The sequence below is a fragment of the Scyliorhinus torazame genome, chromosome 30 (genome assembly GCF_047496885.1).
Source record: "Scyliorhinus torazame isolate Kashiwa2021f chromosome 30, sScyTor2.1, whole genome shotgun sequence".
NCBI classification, from domain to species: domain Eukaryota; kingdom Metazoa; phylum Chordata; class Chondrichthyes; order Carcharhiniformes; family Scyliorhinidae; genus Scyliorhinus; species Scyliorhinus torazame.
In genome coordinates this window covers 10316835-10339086 of record NC_092736.1, presented here as the reverse complement: position 1 = coordinate 10339086, position 22252 = coordinate 10316835, and the positions used below count along the sequence as shown (strand labels likewise).

Here is a 22252-nt window from a genome sequence, read left to right as displayed (position 1 = left end):
GGTGGTTAAGAGGTGACTTAATTGAGGCATACAAGATGATCAGAGGATTGGATAGGGTGGACAGTGAGAGCCTTTTTCCTCGGATGGTGATGTCTAGCACGAGGGGACATAGCTTTAAATTGAGGGGTGATAGATTATAAGACAGATGCCAGAGGTAGGTTCTTTACTCAGAGAGTAGCAAAGGTGTGGAACCCTGCCTGCAACAGAAGTGGACTCGCCAACACTAAGGGTATTCAAATGGTCATTGGATAGACATATGGACGATAAGGGAATAGTGTAGATGGGCTTTAGAGTGGTTTCACAGGTCGGCGCAACATCGAGGGCCGAAGGGCCTGTACTGCGCTGTAATGTTCTATGTTCTACTTTCCCCATGTTACAAAATCATAAAACCGTATATAATAAATGACCGTATGATTTTATTCTGCAACAGTCAGATGCATTTCCTCCTCAATACGGTTATTTTGAAATTACTATGTCTTCAGGATCTGTGGTTTCTTTGGAGGAGTTATTCCATTTCACTCACAACTGGTGGAGATTTAGTGAGGACTCAATTTATTTATTTCCCAATAAGAACTTGTTATGCCGCATTAGACCCGCTGGCGGAAGGGCATTTTAATCCAACCACATTAATTTTTAAAAATACATTTAGAGTACCCATTTCATTTTTCCAATTAAGAAGCAATTTAGCGTGGTCAATCCACCTACCCTGCATAGGTGGTCAATCCACCTACCCTGCGGTTTTGGGTTGCGGAAACGAAACCCACGCAAACACGGGGAGAATGTGCAAACTCCACACGGGCAGTGACCCGGAGCCGGGATCGAACCTGGGACGTCGGCGCCATGAGGCAGCAGTGCTAACCACTGCGCCACCGTGCTGCCCCTCCCAACTACATTATTAACGGTGATGTGTCACAGTGGTATTTTAATATCACAGAACATAAAACATACAGTGCAGGAGGAGTCCATTCGGCCCATCGAGTCTGCACCGACGCACTTAAGCCCTCACTTCCACCCTATCCCCGTAGCCCAATAACCCCTCCTAATCTTTTTTATCATGGCCAATCCACCTAACCTGCACGCCTTTGGACTGTGGGAGGAAACCGGAGCACCCGGAGGAAACCCACGCAGACACGGGGAGAACGTGCAGACTCCGCACAGACAGTGACCCAGCGGGGAATCGAACCTGGGATCCTGGCGCTGAGAAGCCACAGTGCTATCCACTTCTGTTACCGTGCTGCCCTGGTACAACTAGAAATAATCTCAATACATTATAATTTTTCAGAATATTTTGGTTGCAGTTTTTAACTAAATGCCAATACTATTTAAAACATCTCTATGATCATGCCATAAGGGGTTAACGTTTTTTTTTGGTACATTGCCAGCCAAGGAGTAAAAAGCAAATTTCACTGCGGATGATTCCATGTATAGTTTATATTGTGCATTGTTATGTTTGAGTTCATTTGACAGATCTTTAAACCAAATAAATTCAGTCCATTTTAATGTTAAAATTGGAAGCAGTACTTAAGTAACGGCCTCAGATACCGAATTCACACAAAATCATTATACAGTAAGAGATTGTGCATTAATAATGCAACATTTGGAAATATAACTACATGAAAAAGGAAACCACAAGAAACATTATATAAACACACTAATTATAAATTGCAATATTAAACAGCAGAAAGGGAGAAAACATTATTTTATCACTGGTCAGAATTACTTTGGTTTAATTAGGTTCTGGTAACTCTTGACCCTACCACAACATCAGAGGAAAATAAAAACTCGTCACATGTAAGATAATGAAATCTGGAGCTCACTCCCTCAAAAGGCTACGGATGCTGTGTTCACTAAATTTTTCAAGACAGAAATCAATAGATTTTTGTTCGGTAAGAGTACCTAGGGACATGAAATAAAGACGAATAAATGGAGTTGAGGGACAAATCAGCCAGGATCTAAATCAAGGGGCTCAATGGTCCAACCCCTCATTACAGTAGTGCTATGTCGGATCAAATGTAAACACTGCAGATTAGGTGACACGTGGAAACAATCTGAATTCAAACCCTCCTGGCCGATTATTATTTGCAGCAACAGCACCCAAACCCAGAGGAAAGATTAAGCCACTGAGGATCATGGCGTCCGTGTCTAGTTCTCAATACAACAACTTAACAAGGACAGCAAATGGATGACAGGAAGAAATTTATATTGCACAGGTATTTCACGGCTCATAAAAGTAAAGGAAATTCCTTGGAAGCTTCTGTGCAAACTGAGAACTAGAATTAAAAGTCATTGGGTTCAAGAAAAGCACTTTGTAAAGATAAAGAGAGAGAAAAATTACACAGTGCAATCTAAGCATATGAACATGGCTAAGAATTGACATGACATTCCTGTTTCCTTTTGCTGTCATAGTGAACTAATAAAATTCACAATAACTCATTAGCACCTATAGACGGCACAATGGTTAGCGCTGCTGCCTCATGGCGCCGAGGACCCAGGTTCGATCCCGGCCCTGGGTTACTGTCCGTGTGGAGCTTGCACATTCTCCCCGTGTCTGCGTGGGTCTCGCCCCCACAACCCAAAGGTGTGCAGGGTAGGTGGATTGGCCACGCTAAATTGCCCCTTAATTGGAAATAAAAAATGAATTGGGTACTCTAAATTTATTTTTTTAAACTCATTACTGCCTGAAATGTCAGGAGTAACTTGGCTTCAGAAGAGAACGATTCAAACATAAACATAAATGATGAACCTTGGTTTTTGTCCCTGCCATTTCGTAATATTTTAATCAAATTTTGATCATCACTGGGGAAGTGGTCGGGAGAATAAAGCCCCACAGAGCAAGGGAGCTGAATTATTCAGAGTTGAAATGGCAGACCATGCTACTATATTTTCCTTACACCATTAGAATGAGTTTTTCTCTCTCTGCTGGGATCACAATTAGGTCATCAGTTTAAACAAGAATGTTCAATAAATAAAATCCACAAGAAAAAAAGAAAAACAGTCTGACCTCAAGGCTAATTTTTCAAGTTTTTTTCCCCACTGTTACGTACTTCAAGAATGTAATTATTTTTTTTTAATACATTCATTCATTCGCAGAATGTGGGTCATTGGCAAGGCTGATATTTATTGTCCATCCTTAGTCACCCGCAAAAGTGGCGGTGAACCTTTGAGGTCGACTGCAGTCCATGTGGAGTGGTTTGCTGGGCTACTCCATAGGACAATAAAGGAGTCAAAGAGGTTGGTGAGGGAATGGAGTCACAAAGCAAGCCAGACTGGGTCAGGGTTTCCATGCCAAAAGACTGTTACTGAAGCTGCTGCGGTTATACAACAATCAGGCAGTTTCAGGTTCACTATGATTGATCCCTAGGAGAGGCGGCATGGTGGCGCATTGGTTAGCACTGCTGCCTCACGGCGCCGAGGACCTGGATTCGATCCTAGTCCCGGGTCACTGTCCGTGTGGAGTTTACACATTCCCCCTGTGTCTGCGTGGGTCTCATCCCCACATCCCAAAGATGGGCAGGGCAGGTGGATTGGCCATGCTAAATTGCCCCTTAATTGGAAAAAAAAAAGAATTGGGTACTCTAAATTTATATTTTTAAAACATTATTGACCCTAAGGTTTTCATTCCCAGATTTTGTTTTTAATGCAAATCCTGAAACTAGCATGGCAGGATTTTAACTCTCATTCCCTGGATTATTAGTTTAATAACGTAAGCACTACACCATCCTACTCCGAAAGAGCAACAAGACATCAACCTTCCCGTCCCATTTTGACTATGCCAGCCAAAATTAGCCACCAAAAGAGCATGTTCGGTTTAAAATACCTTGCTGTCCTTCATTCCTGCCAGATGCTGTATCGCTCCCGAAATCCCAACAGCAATATACAGCTCCTAAAAATGTTTTAAAAGAACATTTTTGTCACAGAGAGTAAAATGCAAGGTATTCCTTTGTCTTAACAATTATTTCAAGAGTCACAGTGTAATTCAGTATACATTCTACATCACATAACTGGTTACAACCATCCAATATCAATGTGCCCTTGCAATTCTGGACTCTTGTGCATCTCTGATTTCTTTTGCTCTGCCACTAGCAGCTGTGCCTAGGTCCTGGGCTCTGAAATTCCCTCCCTAACCATCAGTCCTCAAAACCTTCCTCTGCGATCAATCTTGCCCTAGTATCTCATATGACTCGGTGTCAGGTTTTGCCCACTAACACTCCTGTGAAGCACATTGGACGTTTTAATACATTAAAGGCTCTAAATAAGTGTGAGTTGTTGTTAAATGCTTTCCCACCTTGTCAATCCAACCAAAAACTCAGTTCAAAATTGTTCATAAAATGTGTTAATAACTTCAGCATCTATCCATCAATCTGAATAAACACAGAAAAGCTGAAAGTAGTTAAAATAAAAGGATTTTGGGTAAGGTTACTTTCCGAAAATGGCACTAAAAAAACAATGTCTCAGAAGAAATTACAGAATTCAGATTTGCATTGACTTAGTTAACATGATAGGGCAGCACGGTAGCACAGTGGTTAGCACCGTTGCTTCACAGCTCCAGGGTCCCAGGTTCGATTCCCAGCTTGGGTCACTGCCTGTGCGGAGTCTGCACGTTCTCTCCGTGTTTGTGTGGGTTTCCTCCGGGTGTTCCGGTTTCCTCCCACAGTCCAAAGGTGTGCCGGTTAGGTGGATTGGCCACGCTAAAATGCCCTTAGTGTCCTTAACTGGGGTGCTCTTTCCAAGGGCTGTTGCAGAGTTGATGGGCTGAATGGCCTCCTTCTGCACTGTAAATTCTATGATTCCATGATACTTAAATCAGACACAAAGGTTGCAGATTCCACATAATGCCAGAATCTTTGGGCTTTGAAAGTCAAAAGGAGTTGTTGGCAACTAAGTGTAGTGAAAATTTCCTATTAACCGTGCATTAGGATTCGGGTTAAAATATCATAACCATAGGGTAGCACGGTGGCGGTGGGTTAGCCCTGTTGCCTCACGGCGCCGAGGTCCCTGGCTCTGGGTCACTGTCCGTGTGGAGTTTGCACATTCTCCCCGTGTTTGTGTGGGTTGCGCCCCCATAACCCAAAGATGTGCAGGTTAGGTGGATTGGCCACGCTAAATTGCCCCTGAATTGGAAAAAATGAATTAGGTACTCTAAATTAATTTTTTTTAAATATCATAACCATGAACTGGAAAGTCAAATAGTTTCAGTTAAGATGGTAGTATGTAATTACTTATAAATAGCGAGTAAAAGTTAGGGTTTACTGTCGTAAGAGTTTTATTAAACCACACATTCACATAATTATAGAATCACAGATGCTGAGGTGGTGACCATTGGGTCCATCAAGCCTCTCCCAGTTCTCTGAAAGAGCTATCCAATCAGTTCCACTCCCCTGCTCTTTTCTCGGTGACCTGAATTTTTTTCCTTTTGAGGTATTTCTTCAAATTCCCTTCGAAAAGCGTCACTGAATTTCCTTCCATCACCCTTGTAGGCAGCGCATTCCAGGTCGTAACAATCGCCGAGAACGAAACATTTCTCATCTCCCAACTGTCCTCTCCCATCACCAAGCCACTCATCTCCAGCCTTTTTGCCAATTGTTTTAAATCTATATCCCCCGGTTACAAAAACAGTGCCTCTCCTACCTACTCGAGCCCTTAGAAGATACATTAAATGTACCAGTTAGCACTTTTCTGCTTAAGTAATCACATTCCTGCAAAATTGAAATAAATTTGAATACAGACTGCTTCGTAAAAATGTAAACTACAATTTGGAGTTGATAATATAGAATAAAATGAAATTATAATTTTGTGTCAATGGCGTAATCAGGTGTACAACGCTGGAAAAACAATTGCATCATGTTAAGTGCTTTTAAATTAAAAGTAAACAGTGTCGTCGACAGAAATAATGTGTTGTCTGAAACAATGCTGCATTATCTGACCACTAGCTATTAGGAGAGCTTTCAATCCATCACAACATAAGCACAGAAACAAAATATGAAGTCCCATTGTAGCCAGCACATCACTTTGTTTCAGACTCTCTTGTAATTAACAGTGTGACGTGAAGGTTCTATCTTCCTCTATCCCTAGACATCTGCCCTGGCCACTCCAATATGTATCAGTATCCTGTAACCCTCCAGCATCTTAAATGGGTTTATCCATCGAATACCTGACTCATTCAGGCCAGGAAAATCACATATCAATCCCCTGACGTGTGACACCTCCGTGCATTATAATGCTCAAGGTATTGGGAGCAAGTATCTGCACCCTAGCAAGCGATCGATGCTGACTTACTACTTTGTGGCTTGTTCTCAAGTTTCATAGCCGTCACTTTTTTGCAAATGTAAAGCCAACAATACAATCTTTTGTGTCTTACGAGATCAAATAGGCTAGGAGCCAGCAGCTTTAATTTCTGGTTTCAGATGGTTAGCAACCTCACTTTTTCTGACACTCAATAACCAATTACAACTTAATCACTTTGTTCGACAAGGATCCATACATTTGCCGTGCGACATCGAGAATGTCTCCCCAGAAGGCAGATTCAATGTACAGCCATCACATTTGTTTTAATGTGCAACCTTCTAAATCCTGCATGAATGGGACAAATCAAACTTAGCATGAGATTATGCTGCAGACACTTAAAATGTTATAGGAAGATCAAATAAGTTTTGTTAATCATTACTTTAGACTGTTGAGATTTAATCATACAGCCTGGCAAACAGATTGTTTTATAGAATTGATATACTTCAGACAATCTGTCCCAGTTCCTGCTTACATGAAAGAGGATACACCAAACATATGCTTTGGTAGACGGAGTGGGGTGCAGAAGGCACACACAGTGTCAGGTGATGAGTACTGCAGATTCACCAGTAGCTCCCTTCTTAGTGACTTTACATGAAGCCGGCCATTTAACATGAGAAACACAAAATTAAATTTCTAAAGAGCCCCCAATATCATGAATGAATCAACATAAAGGCAGTTGTGATACACATTCAAACATTCCACAAGGGAGGCTTTCCCAAAATCTTACTAAATGATGTGAGGGGGTTAGGTTCAATTTTGAACTCGGCGAAATAGAGGCAAGGAAAAATACATTGCATCAAGTTATCTTTTACCAAGTTTCACTAATGAGCTCTCTAATATTGTTTGAACGAGTGATAGGCATATTTATACTCAGATGGAGAGAATGTGGAGCATGAGCCACAACAGATCCGCACTTATCCCATCCCACTCTTAAGAAGATTTTCCCCAGCTTTGATCAAGGAAGCCATGTAATTACCCTTAAGATGAGTGCTTAGGGTGTCTGCTGGAGTGAGAGGCCCCGCAACGTTTCCTTCTGGCCTCCAGGGAGCAGCACATAAATTGCTCTCAGCTAAATGCACTCGCACATGAATATTTCAGTACAATTTAATGTTTCTGCACAAATCCCGCGGGAGCACAGCATCAATTTGTGAACAGAACTCTGGTAGAGTTAAAAGCTAGAGCAGATATTGCAATATCAAAAAGTCTGTCAATCTGGTGGGAATTTATCTTTTTTTTAAGGAAAAGCAGGAGCCAGCAGAGAAGCCTGTCGCTAAGGGGTCCCAGCTGCGAATAAACATACACTCAGAAGTTTTCAGCGGACCAACTCCTAGGCATGACTGAATAATTTTGTTTTTCATAAAAACACAACATGGAAAGCAAAACGATTCGCCAAGCTTGACCAGGATCCCCAAAGCTACCTATATTTGTCAGTGTTTCGGCTTTTCTACTGATCTGATCACAGCAGCGCACACATACAGACACACACACCGAGCTGGCCTGCTAGCGAAAGATAAAAGTGTTGCAACTCCATTTATTAACGATTGTTTTGTGTGTGAGAACACAAAGATACTGACCAGTTTCTCAGGCTGGAGCTAACTCAATCAGACATGGTCACACTCTGCAGGTGCATGACAACACTTAACAGACTACTGTGCCACACGCTCATAGGCCACCTGCTACTTCAACCATTTGAGCACTCAATCTTTTTCTCGTTTGTGCTACACAAATACAAGCAGTCACCTCCCCCACCCCCCTCCCACCCCAACACACACACTATCACTCACTACTATTGTAGGAGGAGCTCATGAAGGTAGGACACTCCATTGAACTGGTGCTTTATTTTACTCTCAATACTGGGAACAAAACTTGACCGTTAGAAAGAACTTTCAATGATATAGCATCTTTCATCACCTCAGGATGTTTTAAAATGCTTAACAACAAATCATGCCCTTTTGAAATGCCGTCAATGCTAGAATTAGGAAATTTGTCACTAGGTTCCCACAGACCTTAATTAAATAAATGACCAGATAATCTGCCATTTTAGGAATGTTGGTTGAAGGATAAATATTGGCCAGGACGCCAGGGAGAACTTTGCGATCGTCTTTGCAACTGTGAACACAGAAAGTACCTTTGTGCCTTCTGTGATTAGTGGTTGCTGTACTTTGTATTCAACAGGAAGATTTGAATAAAATGACGAAAGATTAGTAACACAGAGTCAGAAAACAGAAAGGAAAAACAGCTCCTTTCCCACCCACCACAATCTGGAAGTCTACATTGTTCATGGTTAAGAGCCCATATCTTCATAGTGCGGGGATTAAATACCATATGGATGCTCTACGCTGCTTTCGCTTTTAAAAAATACTTTTATTGGAATTTTCCATTTAATATTTCGCAGATTATAAAAACAATAATAATAACCAAAACAATAACAACATCAAGTATCACAAGCTGCCACCACGTCTGCGACAGTAAAATGGAAAATGAAATGAAAATCGCTTATTTTCACAAGTAGGCTTCAAATGAAGTTACTGTGAAAAGCCCCTAGTCGCCACATTCCGGCGCCTGTTCTGGAAGGCTGGAATGGGAATTGAACCGTGCTGCTGGCCTGCCTTGGTCTGCTTTCAAAGCCAGCGATTTAGCCCAGTGTGCTAAACCAGCCCCTGCTATTTACATTAGTGTGTATTATACAGGTTTTTAAAAAGTTTTCTTATTGGGACTTCTAAGCTGCTTTCATACTAAGATTGTTTTTTTGGTTTTTTTTTTCTTTTTTATAAATTTAGAGTACCAACTATTTTTTTCCAATTAAGGGGCAATTTAGCGTGGCCAATCCACCTAAGCTGCACATCTTTGGGTTGTGGGGGTGAAACCCACGCAGACATGGGGAGAACGTGCAAATTCCACACGGACAGTGACCCAGGTCCTCAGTGCCGTAGTCCCAATGCTAACCACTGTGTTACATGCCGCCCCATACCAAGATTGTGAAAAATCCTTTTTTGTTTAAATCTGGTATACGAATGTTTCCCTTATTTCTTTACATCACTCTTGGTGCCGTCTGGTCACTGATTCAATGGGCAGGTCTCAAATCCAGGAGTACACCTGGAATGTAGGAATTGCTGGACAAAAGTGACCCAAGGTACATCTAGCTCACCTTCTACTATCTTAGCTGCCATGCAATACAATCGTGGCATTGCTGGCGAATCATATCCCTATCAATCATTTCACAAGAGACACAGATAGGAGGTGAGGAAAAGCCCCAGTAACAGACAGCTTTGGCTATTGGTCCAAAGTCATTTGCTCCTCCCAATGCCGATACACTTACCACAAGTCATGCCTCAATTTACTCATGTACTATATTTCAAAATATTGCTTTCCGATTTAGAGTAAGAATATTTGGATTTGACTCACCATGCCAGAGGTTTGACATGCTTACCATCTCATTTCTGTACAAAAATAGCATCAGATGGGATTTCAAGTAGGGCCATGTAATATTGCGATAGCGGTAGCAGCCTTCCATTTCAGAAGACAATGGTTTATATTGTGGCGGTCAATTCAGCTTTAAGTATCTCAAAGTGTGGCTGAGGAATGCCATTTTGGTATGCAGAGGAAGACAGGGTACTAATCAGGTGCACTACTCACTGAGACATTTCCTCACCCAAAGAGTGGTGAGCCTGTGGCATTCATCACCACAGGAAGTAGTTGATGCTAAAACATTGACTATATTCAAGAGATGGCTCGATATAGCATTTGGGGTGAATGGGATCAAAGGCTATGAGGAGAAAGCAGGATTAGGCTATCGAGTTGGATGATCAGCCATGATTGGATTGGATTGGGTTGGATTTGTTTATTGTCACGTGTACCGAGGTACAGTGAAAAGTATTTTTCTGCGAGCAGCTCAACAGATCATTAAGTACATGAGAAGAAAAGGGAATAAAAGAAAATACATAATAGGGCAACACAACATATACAATATAACTACATAAGCACTGGCATCGGATGAAGCATACAGGGTGTAGTGTTAATTAGGTCAGTCCATAAGAGGGTCATTTAGGAGTCTGGTGACAGTGGGGAAGAAGCTGTTTTTGAGTCTGTTCGTGCGTTTTCTCAGACTTCTGTATCTCCTGCCCGATGGAAGAAGTTGGAAGAGTGAGTAAGCCGGGTGGGAGGGATCTTACAGCTTGAAGGGCCAAAAGGCCTCCTCCTGCTCCTATCTTCTATGTATCTATGTATCCTCTGGCTCAGTAAGTTGAGTTTCAAGTTTCTGCTCACCTCTTCCAATGCCTTTCAAACAGCCAGCCTCCAGAGGCTGATGATCGTCTCTCAGTTGTGTGTGTCAATTCTGCCATCTTCATATCTCGTTTGCAGGTGTCCCTGTGTTGGAGGTTTGGACAACCAGGAGGTCATGACTCAACTCCCAGTTGACCATTCAGAATGTCTTCCAGTATACGGCCATCATCTATCCAAAGAACATAGCCAAGTCAGCACAGACTTCACTGGCGTAACAAAATGTGTGTGCTGACGGAATTAGCACACATCGGAATCATGGAGTTGATGACCTTGACATTCCAGGAAGATGCCGAGAATATGTCTCAGACAGTGAAGTCAGAAATTGGTCAGGCTTTCCTCCAGCCCAGCATGTGTTGCCCAGGTCTCATCACTGTAAAGCAGTGCACTGAGGACTCAGGATTCGTAGTCTCAGGGTTTGGTGTTCTCAGTTTGCTACTGTTTTATGTTCTCTTGCTACGCTTGGGCATAGCAGCTGCAGCTTTTTTAATGCATACTTGATTTCAGCATCAAGTGACAGATTGCTAGTGATTGCGGAGCCTAGACATGTGCAGCTTCAACAACCTCCAGCATCACAGTGTCAATACTGATAGATGCCGATATGGCATCAGCCTGGACCATGACCTTTGGCTTCTTGATGCTGATGGTCAAACCAAACTTTTATCAGTGAAAGAATCTGTCCATTTGCCACTTCAGGTGCTCCTCATTATGGAACGTTAGTGCAGAATTTTATTTAAATTTGTTTACGGGATGTGGGTGTCGTTGGTTCAGGCAGCATTTATTGCCCATCCCTAGTTGTCCATCAGAGGGTGGTGGCGAGTTGCCTTCTTGAACCGCTGCAGTCCTTGAGGTGTAGGTACATCCACTGTGCTGTTAGGGAGGGATTTCTGGGATTTGGCCCCAACGACAGTGAAGGAACGGTGATATATTTCCAAGTCATATATTTTCCAAGTGAGTTTGTCGGTGGTGGAAGGTTTGCATCTGTGGAAGGAGAAGGTTTGACCTGTTGCAGTGTTGTTGGTGCTGCACTCATCCAGGCAAGTGGAGAGCGTTCCATTACACTCCTGACTTGTGCCTTGTAGATGGCGGACAGGCTTTTTGTTTTTTGGGGGGGAGGGGGGGTGTCCAGGAGGCGAGTTGCTCGCCGTAGGATTCCTAGCCCTGGTAGCCACAGTATTAATATGGCTATCCCAGTTCAGTTTCAAATCAATGGTAACCCCAGGATGTTGATTGTGGGGGATTCAGCAATGGAATGCCATTGAATGTCATGGGGCAATGGTCAGGTCCTCTATTGTCAGAGATGGTCATTGCCTGGCACTTATCTACCGCAAATGTAACATGCCACCGTCAGCCCAAGCCTGGATATTGCAAGGCTGAACAGCTTTCTATAAATTCTGTATGTAAGTTGATAATCTTTGTAGATGTCCTGAAGGCACATGACAGCAATAAAGAGAAGAACATTTTTTTTTTTAAAGTGCTGTTGCCAGACACAACTGAAGTCTATTTAACCCCACTGCAGATCTAAAAGGGTTCCAATGCTGCCCTGTCATAGTTGACTTCACCCATCATGTCGTCATGGAAAGAGGAGATTACATTGAGAAGCTTCAGTACAATTTTCTCCAGCAGTTTAAATAGACTGCCTCTGTTCACATGGTCAAACACCTTAATGAGATCAATGAAGTTTAGTGGTCTCTTTACTCATGGCATTTTTCTTATAGCTGCTGGACTGAGAAGACCCCGTCAATTGTAGATCTTCCATTTTTGAATTGATACTCAATTTGGGGTACATTGAGGGCAGCACGGTGACCCAGTGGTTAGCACTGGGATGGCGGCGCTGAGGACCCGGGTTTGAATCCCGCCCCTGGACCACTGACCGTGTGGAGTTTGCACATTCTCCCCGTGTCTGCGTGAGTTTCACCCCAACCCAAAGATATGCAGGTTAGGTGGATTGGCCACTCTAAATTGCCCCTTAATTGGAGAAAAAAAAATTGGGTACTCTAAATTTGAAAAAAGAAATTGGGGGTACATTGTTTAGCCAGGATCTGCAGTCTGAAAGGCAAATACGTTTCCCTCAATGCTCAGCAGGGAGATATCTTGCCAGTTGTTGAAATCGCTGCAGCCACTCTTGTTCTTATACAGGGTCACAATCTTTGCATCACATCTATCCTGGGGCACTGACCCCTCCTCTCTCCAGCAGGAACAGAAGTTTGAGCAGGTGCTTTCGGATTGGCTGTTTGATGAGTTCATGCGGCATAGCATCAGCACCTGGAGCTTTGCCTGTGGTAAGTGAGGCAACGCACCTCCACTGTGGGTTCGATATCCCACTCTGCCATGGCAGGCAGGCTCGCCATGATGTCTAGAGCTTCCTCGGTGACAGCGTTCTCTCTACAGTACAACAAGATAGTGTTCCACACACCTTTCCAACTGTTTATTGCAGTCGGCGATTACCTCGCCTGCCTTTGTTTTCAATGGAGCTGTTTTGAATCCTGCAAACATGCTCTTAGCATCTTATGCCGAAGGGCATCTGGACATTTTAGCAGTTGTAACTAGTAGTCATTGCCACACACCCAGCAGCCCTTAGTGCATTCAGAGTCTCGGGTAATTATTGAGAGTGCGCTACTTGGCTTCAATACATCAGTGATGTTAGTCTTGAACCAATCAGCATTTTTCTGCTCTTGCTGCCCATGGAGTGCAGTATTGTAGAGGGGTCCTGGAGTATGTTCATTTTACTCCTGCATTCGATATGGGGAGGCCAGCGAGCACCTGGTCAATCGAGGTGAGGGACTGTTGGTTTTTATCTGGCTAGGCAGTATGGCTGATGTTGATGTGAAGATGGCATTTCTGCTTTGAATGAAATCTTCAAGAGTTGCGTCTGTATCACAGGGCAGCTGTTGTATGTGTTGCGAGGACAGCGAGTCAAGTCGAGTGATGATCAGATCCAGCTGGTGCCGATGCCCTTATCTTGGATGCCTCCAGAACACCTTGCAGTATGGTTTGTTCTTAAAGAAGCTCATGGGTAGCAGTAAAACTTAAGTAGTTCCCGTCCATTCTTATTTCTTTTCCAGGCCATGATGTCGGAGGCAGAAAGGCCAAGTCTCTTCATCCGTGGCCACTCGAGTTGAAATCCCCAGAAGTAAAAATGGCCCGATTAAGGATTCTGCTGATAGCAGTGCCAAGTTCGTCACATAACTGTTCTTTCTTAACTGTAGTGGGACATAGTGTTGGAGCATTGAAATTCATGAGATTAACTAGCCCTGCTTAAGCTGAGGGATGGATGGATAGAACACATTCTAAACCATTTGTTAGTTGCGTTGGCGGTTTGCCACCACACTCATGCATTTCTTCTGAACTCTTTCCTGATCTGCAGTCAGACGGGCTACCATTGCGCTACAAGCCCAACTATCTGAAATCTTTCTTGGCAAATCAACATGCAATGTTTTTCTCTCAGTGATTGCCTCTCGGCAAGCCGGTTCTCAAGTAAGGAAGCTCTGTCAATTTTCAGCCTATCAATGTCAATCACAGTTGTCTTACACACGTTAGCAACGAGCTGCAAGTTGTCTGTCAATCCCAGCAACATAGTCCTGACATTCCAGCTTGCCAATCAGAGTTGGCATCTTCTTTCTTTTCAGTTTTGTTTTGTTTGCCTGGTGTGATAGATTCTGTCCCACTTGTTGAGCAGAGACTCTTAAGCTCCAAGCACCAAATGGAGCGGATGGACTGTGGTAGGTCAGCGACTGACTAGTCAGCGGCCCCAGTGGAAGGTGGCTGACCAACGGGGCACAATGGTCCCTCCCGCCATTGGAGACAGCCCATAGCACTGGTTTTCTACGCCAGTGGAGTTGGGCTTATCACTCTTAACTGCTGTCTCCCATGTTGTGTTAATGCTCTGCGGCGAAACCGGAATGAGATGGCCCCTGGCCCAGGGGAGACTTTGTCACATCAACCTGGCTCAACATTGCTCTGGGGTAACTTCAGCACACATTTAAAGAAAAGCTAGATAGAAATGCGGAGAAAGGAATGAAAGGAATAGGGTAACTGAAATAGGTGGAAGAAAGCTGATGTGCTGTAAATTCTAATTTCAAAAGTTTAAAAAGTACTCATTAAGCTAAGTTGGATATTATAAGCACGTTGAAACTTAAAGTCCTAATGTAAACCAGTCTTTCCCCAACAGATTTTCAGTAGGGCAAAGAACACTATGCATAAGTGCCATTTACTGTCAACTGGGGGGCGGCATGATGGCACAGTGGTTAGCACTGCTGCCTCACAGCAGTGAGGATCCAGGTTCTGATCCCGGCCCCGAGTCACTGTGGAGTCCGTACGGAATTTGCACATTCTCCCCGTGTCTACGTGGGTCTCACCCCCACAACGCAAAGATGTGCAGGGTAGGTGGATTGGCCACGCTAAATTGCCCCTTACTGAAAAAATAATAATTGGGGACTTTAAATGTATATTTTTTTTAAATTAAATTTAAAAAAGCTCTGCTAATGAGAATAAGATCCACAGACTGTGCAAATCAGATCAGCAGTTACAGTATAACTGAAATGAGAGTTCCTGGAATGAAGTACAACTCCTCATTTTCATTTGAATCTTTTGCTAAGACAGTGTGACAGAAGATATTTTATTAAAATAAACTAGCATACCATTCTGTGGACTAAAGCAACTCATGAACTACAATCAGGTGGGGTTTTACCTCAGATTGTTGGTTAAACCCGTGTCGTGCACCTTGCTAGGAAGATGAAAAAAAGTCAACTGAATCATATTCAAATTATACGTAACAAGTATATCGAAAGAGCAACAGAATAGCACTTATGCCATCCTTTGTGGGGCACTTCTGCGTTTAGAGGCTGTCTCTATTCTCAGGACACATTATTTATGTGCACTTATGGATCTCACTAACCATTGAGAGCTTTAGTTGAACCGCAGAGAACATGTACAGGTCTCCTTAGTCAAACTTTGTAATGTCCAACATCCTTTAATGGAAGCTTATATGAAAGATTTTTTAAAAGCTGTGCCAACAGAATGCTAACCAATTAACCATTTGAGTGCCTGCGACATTTTGCAACTAGCAAAGAAGTATTTGGCGGCACAGTGGTGCAGTGGTTAGCACTGCTGCCTCACGGTGCCAAGGACCCGGGTTCGATCCCAGCCCCAGGTCATTGTCCGTGTGGAGCTTGCATATTCTCCCCGTGTATGCGTGGGTCTCACCCCCACGACCCAAAGATGTGCCTGCAGGGGGAATTGGCCAAGCTAAATTGCCCCTTAAATTGGGGAAAAAAAAGAATTGGGTACTCTAAATTTATTTTTTTTAAACAAAGAAGTATTTACCTGCAATCAGTATTTCCTTTGCATTAGATGCAAACTGCTGCAAGTCAGCAAGGTAACCAAATAAAGCAGGGTTGCATTAACATTAATGGTACAATGCACTATATGTTAGTACACAAAGAACAAAGAAAAGTACTGCACAGGAACAGGCCCTTCGGTCCTCCAAGCCTGCGCCGACCATGCTGCCCGTCTAAACTAAAATCTTCTACACTTCCGGAGTCTGTATCCCTCTATTCCCATCCTATTCATGTATTTGTCAAGATGCCCCTTAAACGTCATTATCGTCCCTGCTTCCACCACCTCCTCCGACAGCGAGTTCCAGGCACCCACTACCCTCTGTGTAAAAAAACTTGCCTCGTACATCTCCTCTAAACCTCGCCCCTTAAACCTATGCCCCCTGGTAATTGACCCCTCTACCCCGGGAAAAAGACACTGATAAACTACTATGATTTCCAGTATAGAATTCAGTCTTTTGTAGTGCACTGAAGTAGTTTATCTGTCATCAATTGAACATTAATTTCGGAGCTGCACCCCATAAAAAAATCTTAAAATCGAGCAGTCCAGTAAACAAAACGTAATTGAAAAAAATTAATTTTGTTTCTGAACACCACTGCAAAATAAATACTTCCACATTCTTCCCTGGCTGTCAGCAATAACGCTCATGCAGCTGTTTAAAAAAAAAACATTAGTTCAACAATAATATTCCATTCTTAAATGTAGGTAAATTGTAGGTTAACCAAATCTCAAAATGACTTGCAAAACCACAGTTCTCTCAATGTCCCAAGTTATCTTGTCCAAGTTTTGTCATTATTCAAAGCAAGATTTTGGTTGTATAATATGCACAATATCTCTTGAATGAAAAAAAAAACAAGAATTGCTGCAACAAACAGCACACATTGTCGCAAAAATCTGATCGTATTGCTCATTTAAAATAACCAGCAGGCAATTGAGGCTCAAATATGCAGGTTGGAGCACTCAGGGTTAAATAACTAATTGAAATGGCGATCGACATCGCACACGTCTTTCATTCAACAAGAAAAACAGCTCAAGTTTGGGAAGATATGTCACAGCACAAGAGGTGCAAGAGCTTTCGCTTCATGGTTACATCGTGCAATAAGCTTAGCAAATGTTCGAGAAAATAAACCCGATTTCAAAGGATGTACCTGACCCAGTAGCCAACATGTAAAATTTTCCAGGAGACTTCAATTCAAACTAGGAACCTCATGACCCTGAATTGCGCACTAATGGAACCTTCGCATTCTAGTCATGTTTGCTGGAACACTTTAGCGAAACATCTTACCGTCCACCTTCAGGGAATTAAAATACCAATTCAAAATACCTAGCTGCATATATGCACAATTTTCTTGTGCATTAAACTCTTTCCAGTGTGTACACTTATCATTAAATTAGCAAATGACAGCAGAGTCCACACAACTAATTAGCTTTATACCCCCAGGGCAAATGCTTGGCTTTGAATACACAGGAATTTGTTTATCTTATTCCCGTAAATCATTCATGCTTAATTGTGTTTGCTGGTCCCAAATAAATTTATAATTTAATGCTCCGAGAAAAAAAACAGATTTAAAATATCAGTAAATGCTGGAATGTTAATTCTGAAAAATATAACAGATACTGGAAAAATCTGCGTGGTATTATTAACTTAGCAATGGCTAGAGATGATTAAAATAATCAATGCTATTTAAAGTGTGGCTTAAGATATTTCTGCACTGGCTGCATGGGTCCTTGCCCAAACAGAAGAATCCTCGCACACTGCTCTCGCCAACTTATTTCACCCATTGCTGCCTCTCCTTTCAAGTCGTGCCAGAAGTCCGAGAGCTACGAATCCCAGCGGCAAAAGGGAGAAAATCCACCAGTTAAATATTTAAATAGAAACCTAACAGCTTGAGCATCAAGAGTGCGGTTCTATGCACAAGTCAGGGCTCCATAGCTTATAGTGCCTTTGCATCAGTCATTTACTGTTAAAGTGCAAGGCATGCCTGCCTTATCCACTGTAAATATGCCTTTAAAATAAACTCAATAACTTCTACTTCCCTCACCTTGGAGTAATAAAAAGAAAATCCTAGTGTCCATTACAACAGGTGTGAATTCAGAACCAGATTTATATACATCAAGCCAGTGAGAGCTGTACATATGCATTTCATTTAAAGTCTGTTTTAACGTTGGCTTATCAGGACACAGACATCAACCTTTTTGTCAATACCTTCTTGTTAGAGTACCTAATTCTTTTTTTCCAATTAAGGGGCAATACCTTCTAGTTTCACGTTAGTATAGTGGTTAATGCCCCTGCCTGTCACGCGGGAGCCAGCATTCAATTTCCCGACAGGGAGCTTTGTAATTGTCCAGGAGCTCCATTGGTAATTTTAAGGGTGGCACAGTGGTTAGCACTGCTACCTCACAGCTCCAGGATCCCGGGTTCAATTCCGGCCTCGGGTGACTGTCTGTGTGGAATCTGTACTTCCTCCACGTGTCTGTGTGGGTTTGCTCCACGTGCTCCGGTTTCCTCCCACAGTCCTAAGATTTGCAGGTTAGGTGGATTGGCCATGCTAAATTGCCCCTTAGTGTCCAAAAGGTTAGGTGGGGTTACGGGGATAGGGTGGAGGCGTGGGTTTAAGTGGGATGCTCTTTCCAAGAGCTGTGCTGACTCGATGGGCCGAATGGCATCCTTCTGCACTGTAAATTCGATGATTCTCCCAAATTATCAATATATACTGCCCTTAATCACCCTACCAATAGGTTAAACAGTTTAATGGATATCAACTTACAGGTGCTACAATCTTTCCAGTCTGTCCAACTTGCAAATCATTGGGTACAAACCCTGCATCTACTGCAGCTCGAGAAGCTCCAACTGTAACAAACATGAAAAATAATTACTCTGTGTCTTGTCTTAGACCTTGCAGTAAATTATAACACGGTGAACACAATTAAAGTATCGGCTTACAAAACGATATTTTATAAATGAGAAATCAAGGTTCAAAATTGTAACGGCATCAAAACCGCAATAACTTTATCCAACTAGTAAACCAGGATTGAATTCAATGTAAACACAGATTGAAATATTATTTTTAAAAGGTTGGTTTATGATTTTAGTGCTTAGTATTTTCTCTTAAATGTTTGGGAAGCATCCTCTCATATCAGGCTAACTGTGGCTCAACACGGATCATGTGTGCCTATAACTCAAAATGACAGAACATCTCATTTTTAATATAAATTCTAGTCAATCTCCTGGATTATGGCATAAGGCATCAAGACGAAGTTTTATTTTTTGAACTGGGGGGTGGGGGGGGGGGGTATAATTGGACCAGGGTGTGCAGATGGAATCCAATCCCAATTGTCATACCTTCTCTGTATTTCCATTATAAATTCTTGTGTCAATTTATAATGGAAATTGTCTGTAGAGACTTGACAGTTATGCTCTCTTACATGAGAGGTGACCCTGCAGATCTTGACAAAAGTAATAACAGCCTGACAAATTTACATAGATAGTTCCCATTGGAAATGAGCAAGTCGAGTTTTAAATGGAAAACGTGGACATGAAGTGCACAAAGAGGAAAGTTGATGAAGTGCTGTTAGACAGATGTATTAAATTTGGTTTGAAAAGTAGGAGGAGGTGGCCATTCGATCGCCCTCCGCCATTATGATCGCGGCTGATCATCCAACTCAATAGCCTATTTCCACTTTTCCCCCAATATCATTAGATCCCCTTCGCTCCAAGTGCTATGTCTAACTGCTTCTTGAAAACATACAATGTTTTGACATTGACCACTTCCTGTGGTAACGAATTCCACAGGCTCGCCACTATCTGGGTGAAGAAATTTTATTTCCAAAACTAAAATTCAAGAAATGGAACATGCCTCACGATGCAGTAACTACACTCCAATAGAATAAGCCACCACAAGCTGTGTTGCCTCCTTTTGTAGGCTAAGTAGCCGTGTCAGCACTGCCAAAGCAGCACTCAATGGCTCACCCTCTCAACCAGGGAATGATGCAAATCAGGCTGCAAGAGAGAGCTATTTACCTGTCCCTTCTTTGCCTTCACCTATGCATGACAATAATTGTGATAAGGAGTTATTGGAATACCTCATTAAATTTGTTTCCAATAAATTTCTAATTTGAGGGGGAAAAAGTTAACAAATAAGGTGCACCTCTCCCGGCTAATTTTAGAACACTACATCGTGGCTCAACGGTAGCAACCATTAATGACAAATTATGTTCACCTAACAAAAGGAGAAAGGTGTCAAAAATGCACCCACCTGCAGCATGCATCTTATCCGCGAGGTCGTACAACAACTTGAAGTTTTCTCCGCTCCTTAATCCACGCCCTAGTAAACATTAAGGCAATCATATCAACCATTTAAACAGTCTATACAACAGAGAATTGCTAATAGGTTTCAATATGGTAGCAACGGAGCTGCAATTGCTTGGCTGCCTTATTAAGAATAAACTGCATAATATGGGACTGAAGTCACATGCAGACTATACTGGAAGGGATTGGCAATTTCTCCTGAAAAACGTCGATAAAACAGTCTGGGAATTCACACCAATTCAACAGCGCTCATGTTTATTTTCTTTCTGACGCTAGGCCACAAATAACTAGAGCTATTGGATTCAATTTCACAGCTTGTCATAGGAGAGCTTGTCCAGAACCAGTGGGATGTCATTTACTTACCACTATGAAACTGAATTCAAGTAACCTGCTAACCAGTGGACTAGTCAGAAATGACAGCCATGAAAAACAGAATTGATTTGCAGCACCTTTCAGCGAACGGATAAAAACAAAAAGTGCTGGAAATACTCAGGTCGGGAAGTGTTCTGATGAAATGTCATCGACTTGAACCGTTAACTGTTTCTCTCCCTAGTAGCCCGGCGAAGGATCTTGTTAATGAGGAAAAAGGCGAAGCCCCCCAGCGTGGAAGCCTGGATAAATGATACGGCAGGGTTTATCAAGTTGGAGAGGATAAAGTTTGCCTTGAGAGGGTCTGCGCAGGGGTTCTACAGGCGGTGGCAACCGTTCCTAGACTATCTCGCGGAGCGTTAGATGAAGGTCGGACAGCAGCAGCAACCCGGGGGGGGATCTTTCTTTGGGGGGGGGGGGGGGGGGGTTTGTGGGGGGCATTTGAGCAAGAAAATACATGAATGATCCGGAAAACTGATATGTGCGGGAGGAATCCAATGTACAAAGTTCTGTATCATATTGACTTGCCATGTTCATGTCTTATTACACTTCGAAGATTAAAATATTAGGCACAATGTTACCTACTTACCCCCAGATATAACAATCTTAGCACTGGTCAGCTCTGGGCGGTCACTTTTGGTCAAGCTTTGCCCAACCCACTCAGACACACCAGCTCCAGGTGGGGGTGAAACTAACCACAAAAACATTGGGAGGGAATTTTAGGAAGATTATTATAGAAAGCATCATACAATATAAATAAGCACTACACAATATATACAAGAAATCACCTTTTTAGGAAATCGACTTAGTTGAAGGATAGTCTGGCCAAAGCACACAGAAAGCAACATTATTTACCTGGAATAGAAATTGTGCACTGATACAGTGCTTTTCATGCTGTAGAACATCCATATTATTGTTTCAACAAATTAATACCTGCAGAACATTAATCTATGAAGCGGCTCACCAGCTGACTGCCCACCCCCTCCACCAATCTACAGTCCTGTGCTTTCAAAGCCGACCACTGGGGAGTCAAACTCTTACTATTAGACTCTTTCCCTCATATGTAATCCCTTGAAGGTAATAAACATGTACTTTAAAAAGAACCTCAAGAGAAATCTTTCCAATTTCTGAAGATATTTTGGAACCAATACCTCGAATGGGTGGAGATTTGGGCCGCAATGCGCGATCAGGTGTACACCCTTTTTGCGCGGGCAAACCAATATGCGAAAGCATCATGAATGGCGGGAGTTTACTGTATACAGGAAATTGGATAGAATGAAGCATCTTGAGAGGTCAGGGGCAAAGGAAAGCTCCCCCAGCAAACACCAACTTAATCTTCAGAGCTCCACCTTCCAATCAAGATCTCGTGAAACTACTCAAAGCGGATCAGTGAGTTCTTTCAGCATTCTGGAGAGGATTCCTTTCCGCAAATGCTAACTGGAAAACACCTTGTCTGGTCATTTATTCGCAGTTTGCAAGATCTTGGCAAGTGACTGCTGAGCTTTCCCACAAAACAGATGATCACAAAGCGCGTCCACACTGCCTGCAGCTCATTTCCAAGCTTATATACAACAAAGGAATGATGGTACTCGCAGAAACCTAGAGTAATGCTGGCCAGGAAACCAGTTTGCTCAAACCTATAAAGTGACCCAATGAAAGTGCTTGAAAAGT

The 22252-nt window shown here is 42.6% G+C and overlaps 1 protein-coding gene across 3 annotated transcripts in view; it reads right to left on the bottom strand.

Annotated features, from left to right (window-relative positions):
• etfa (electron transfer flavoprotein subunit alpha) overlaps positions 1–22252 on the bottom strand; it is a 64878-nt gene that overhangs the window by 13461 nt on the left and 29165 nt on the right. For 2 of the 3 annotated variants that reach the window (XM_072492789.1, XM_072492791.1), the window contains exons 7-10: positions 21171–21272; positions 20160–20228; positions 18672–18754; positions 3818–3883 (exon numbers count right to left, since the gene is read on the bottom strand). In XM_072492789.1, coding sequence (XP_072348890.1) covers positions 3818–3883; positions 18672–18754; positions 20160–20228; positions 21171–21272 — 320 coding nt within the window. The remainder of the gene's footprint in view (positions 1–3817; positions 3884–18671; positions 18755–20159; positions 20229–21170; positions 21273–22252) is intronic. The other variant, XM_072492790.1, reaches the window with a different exon arrangement.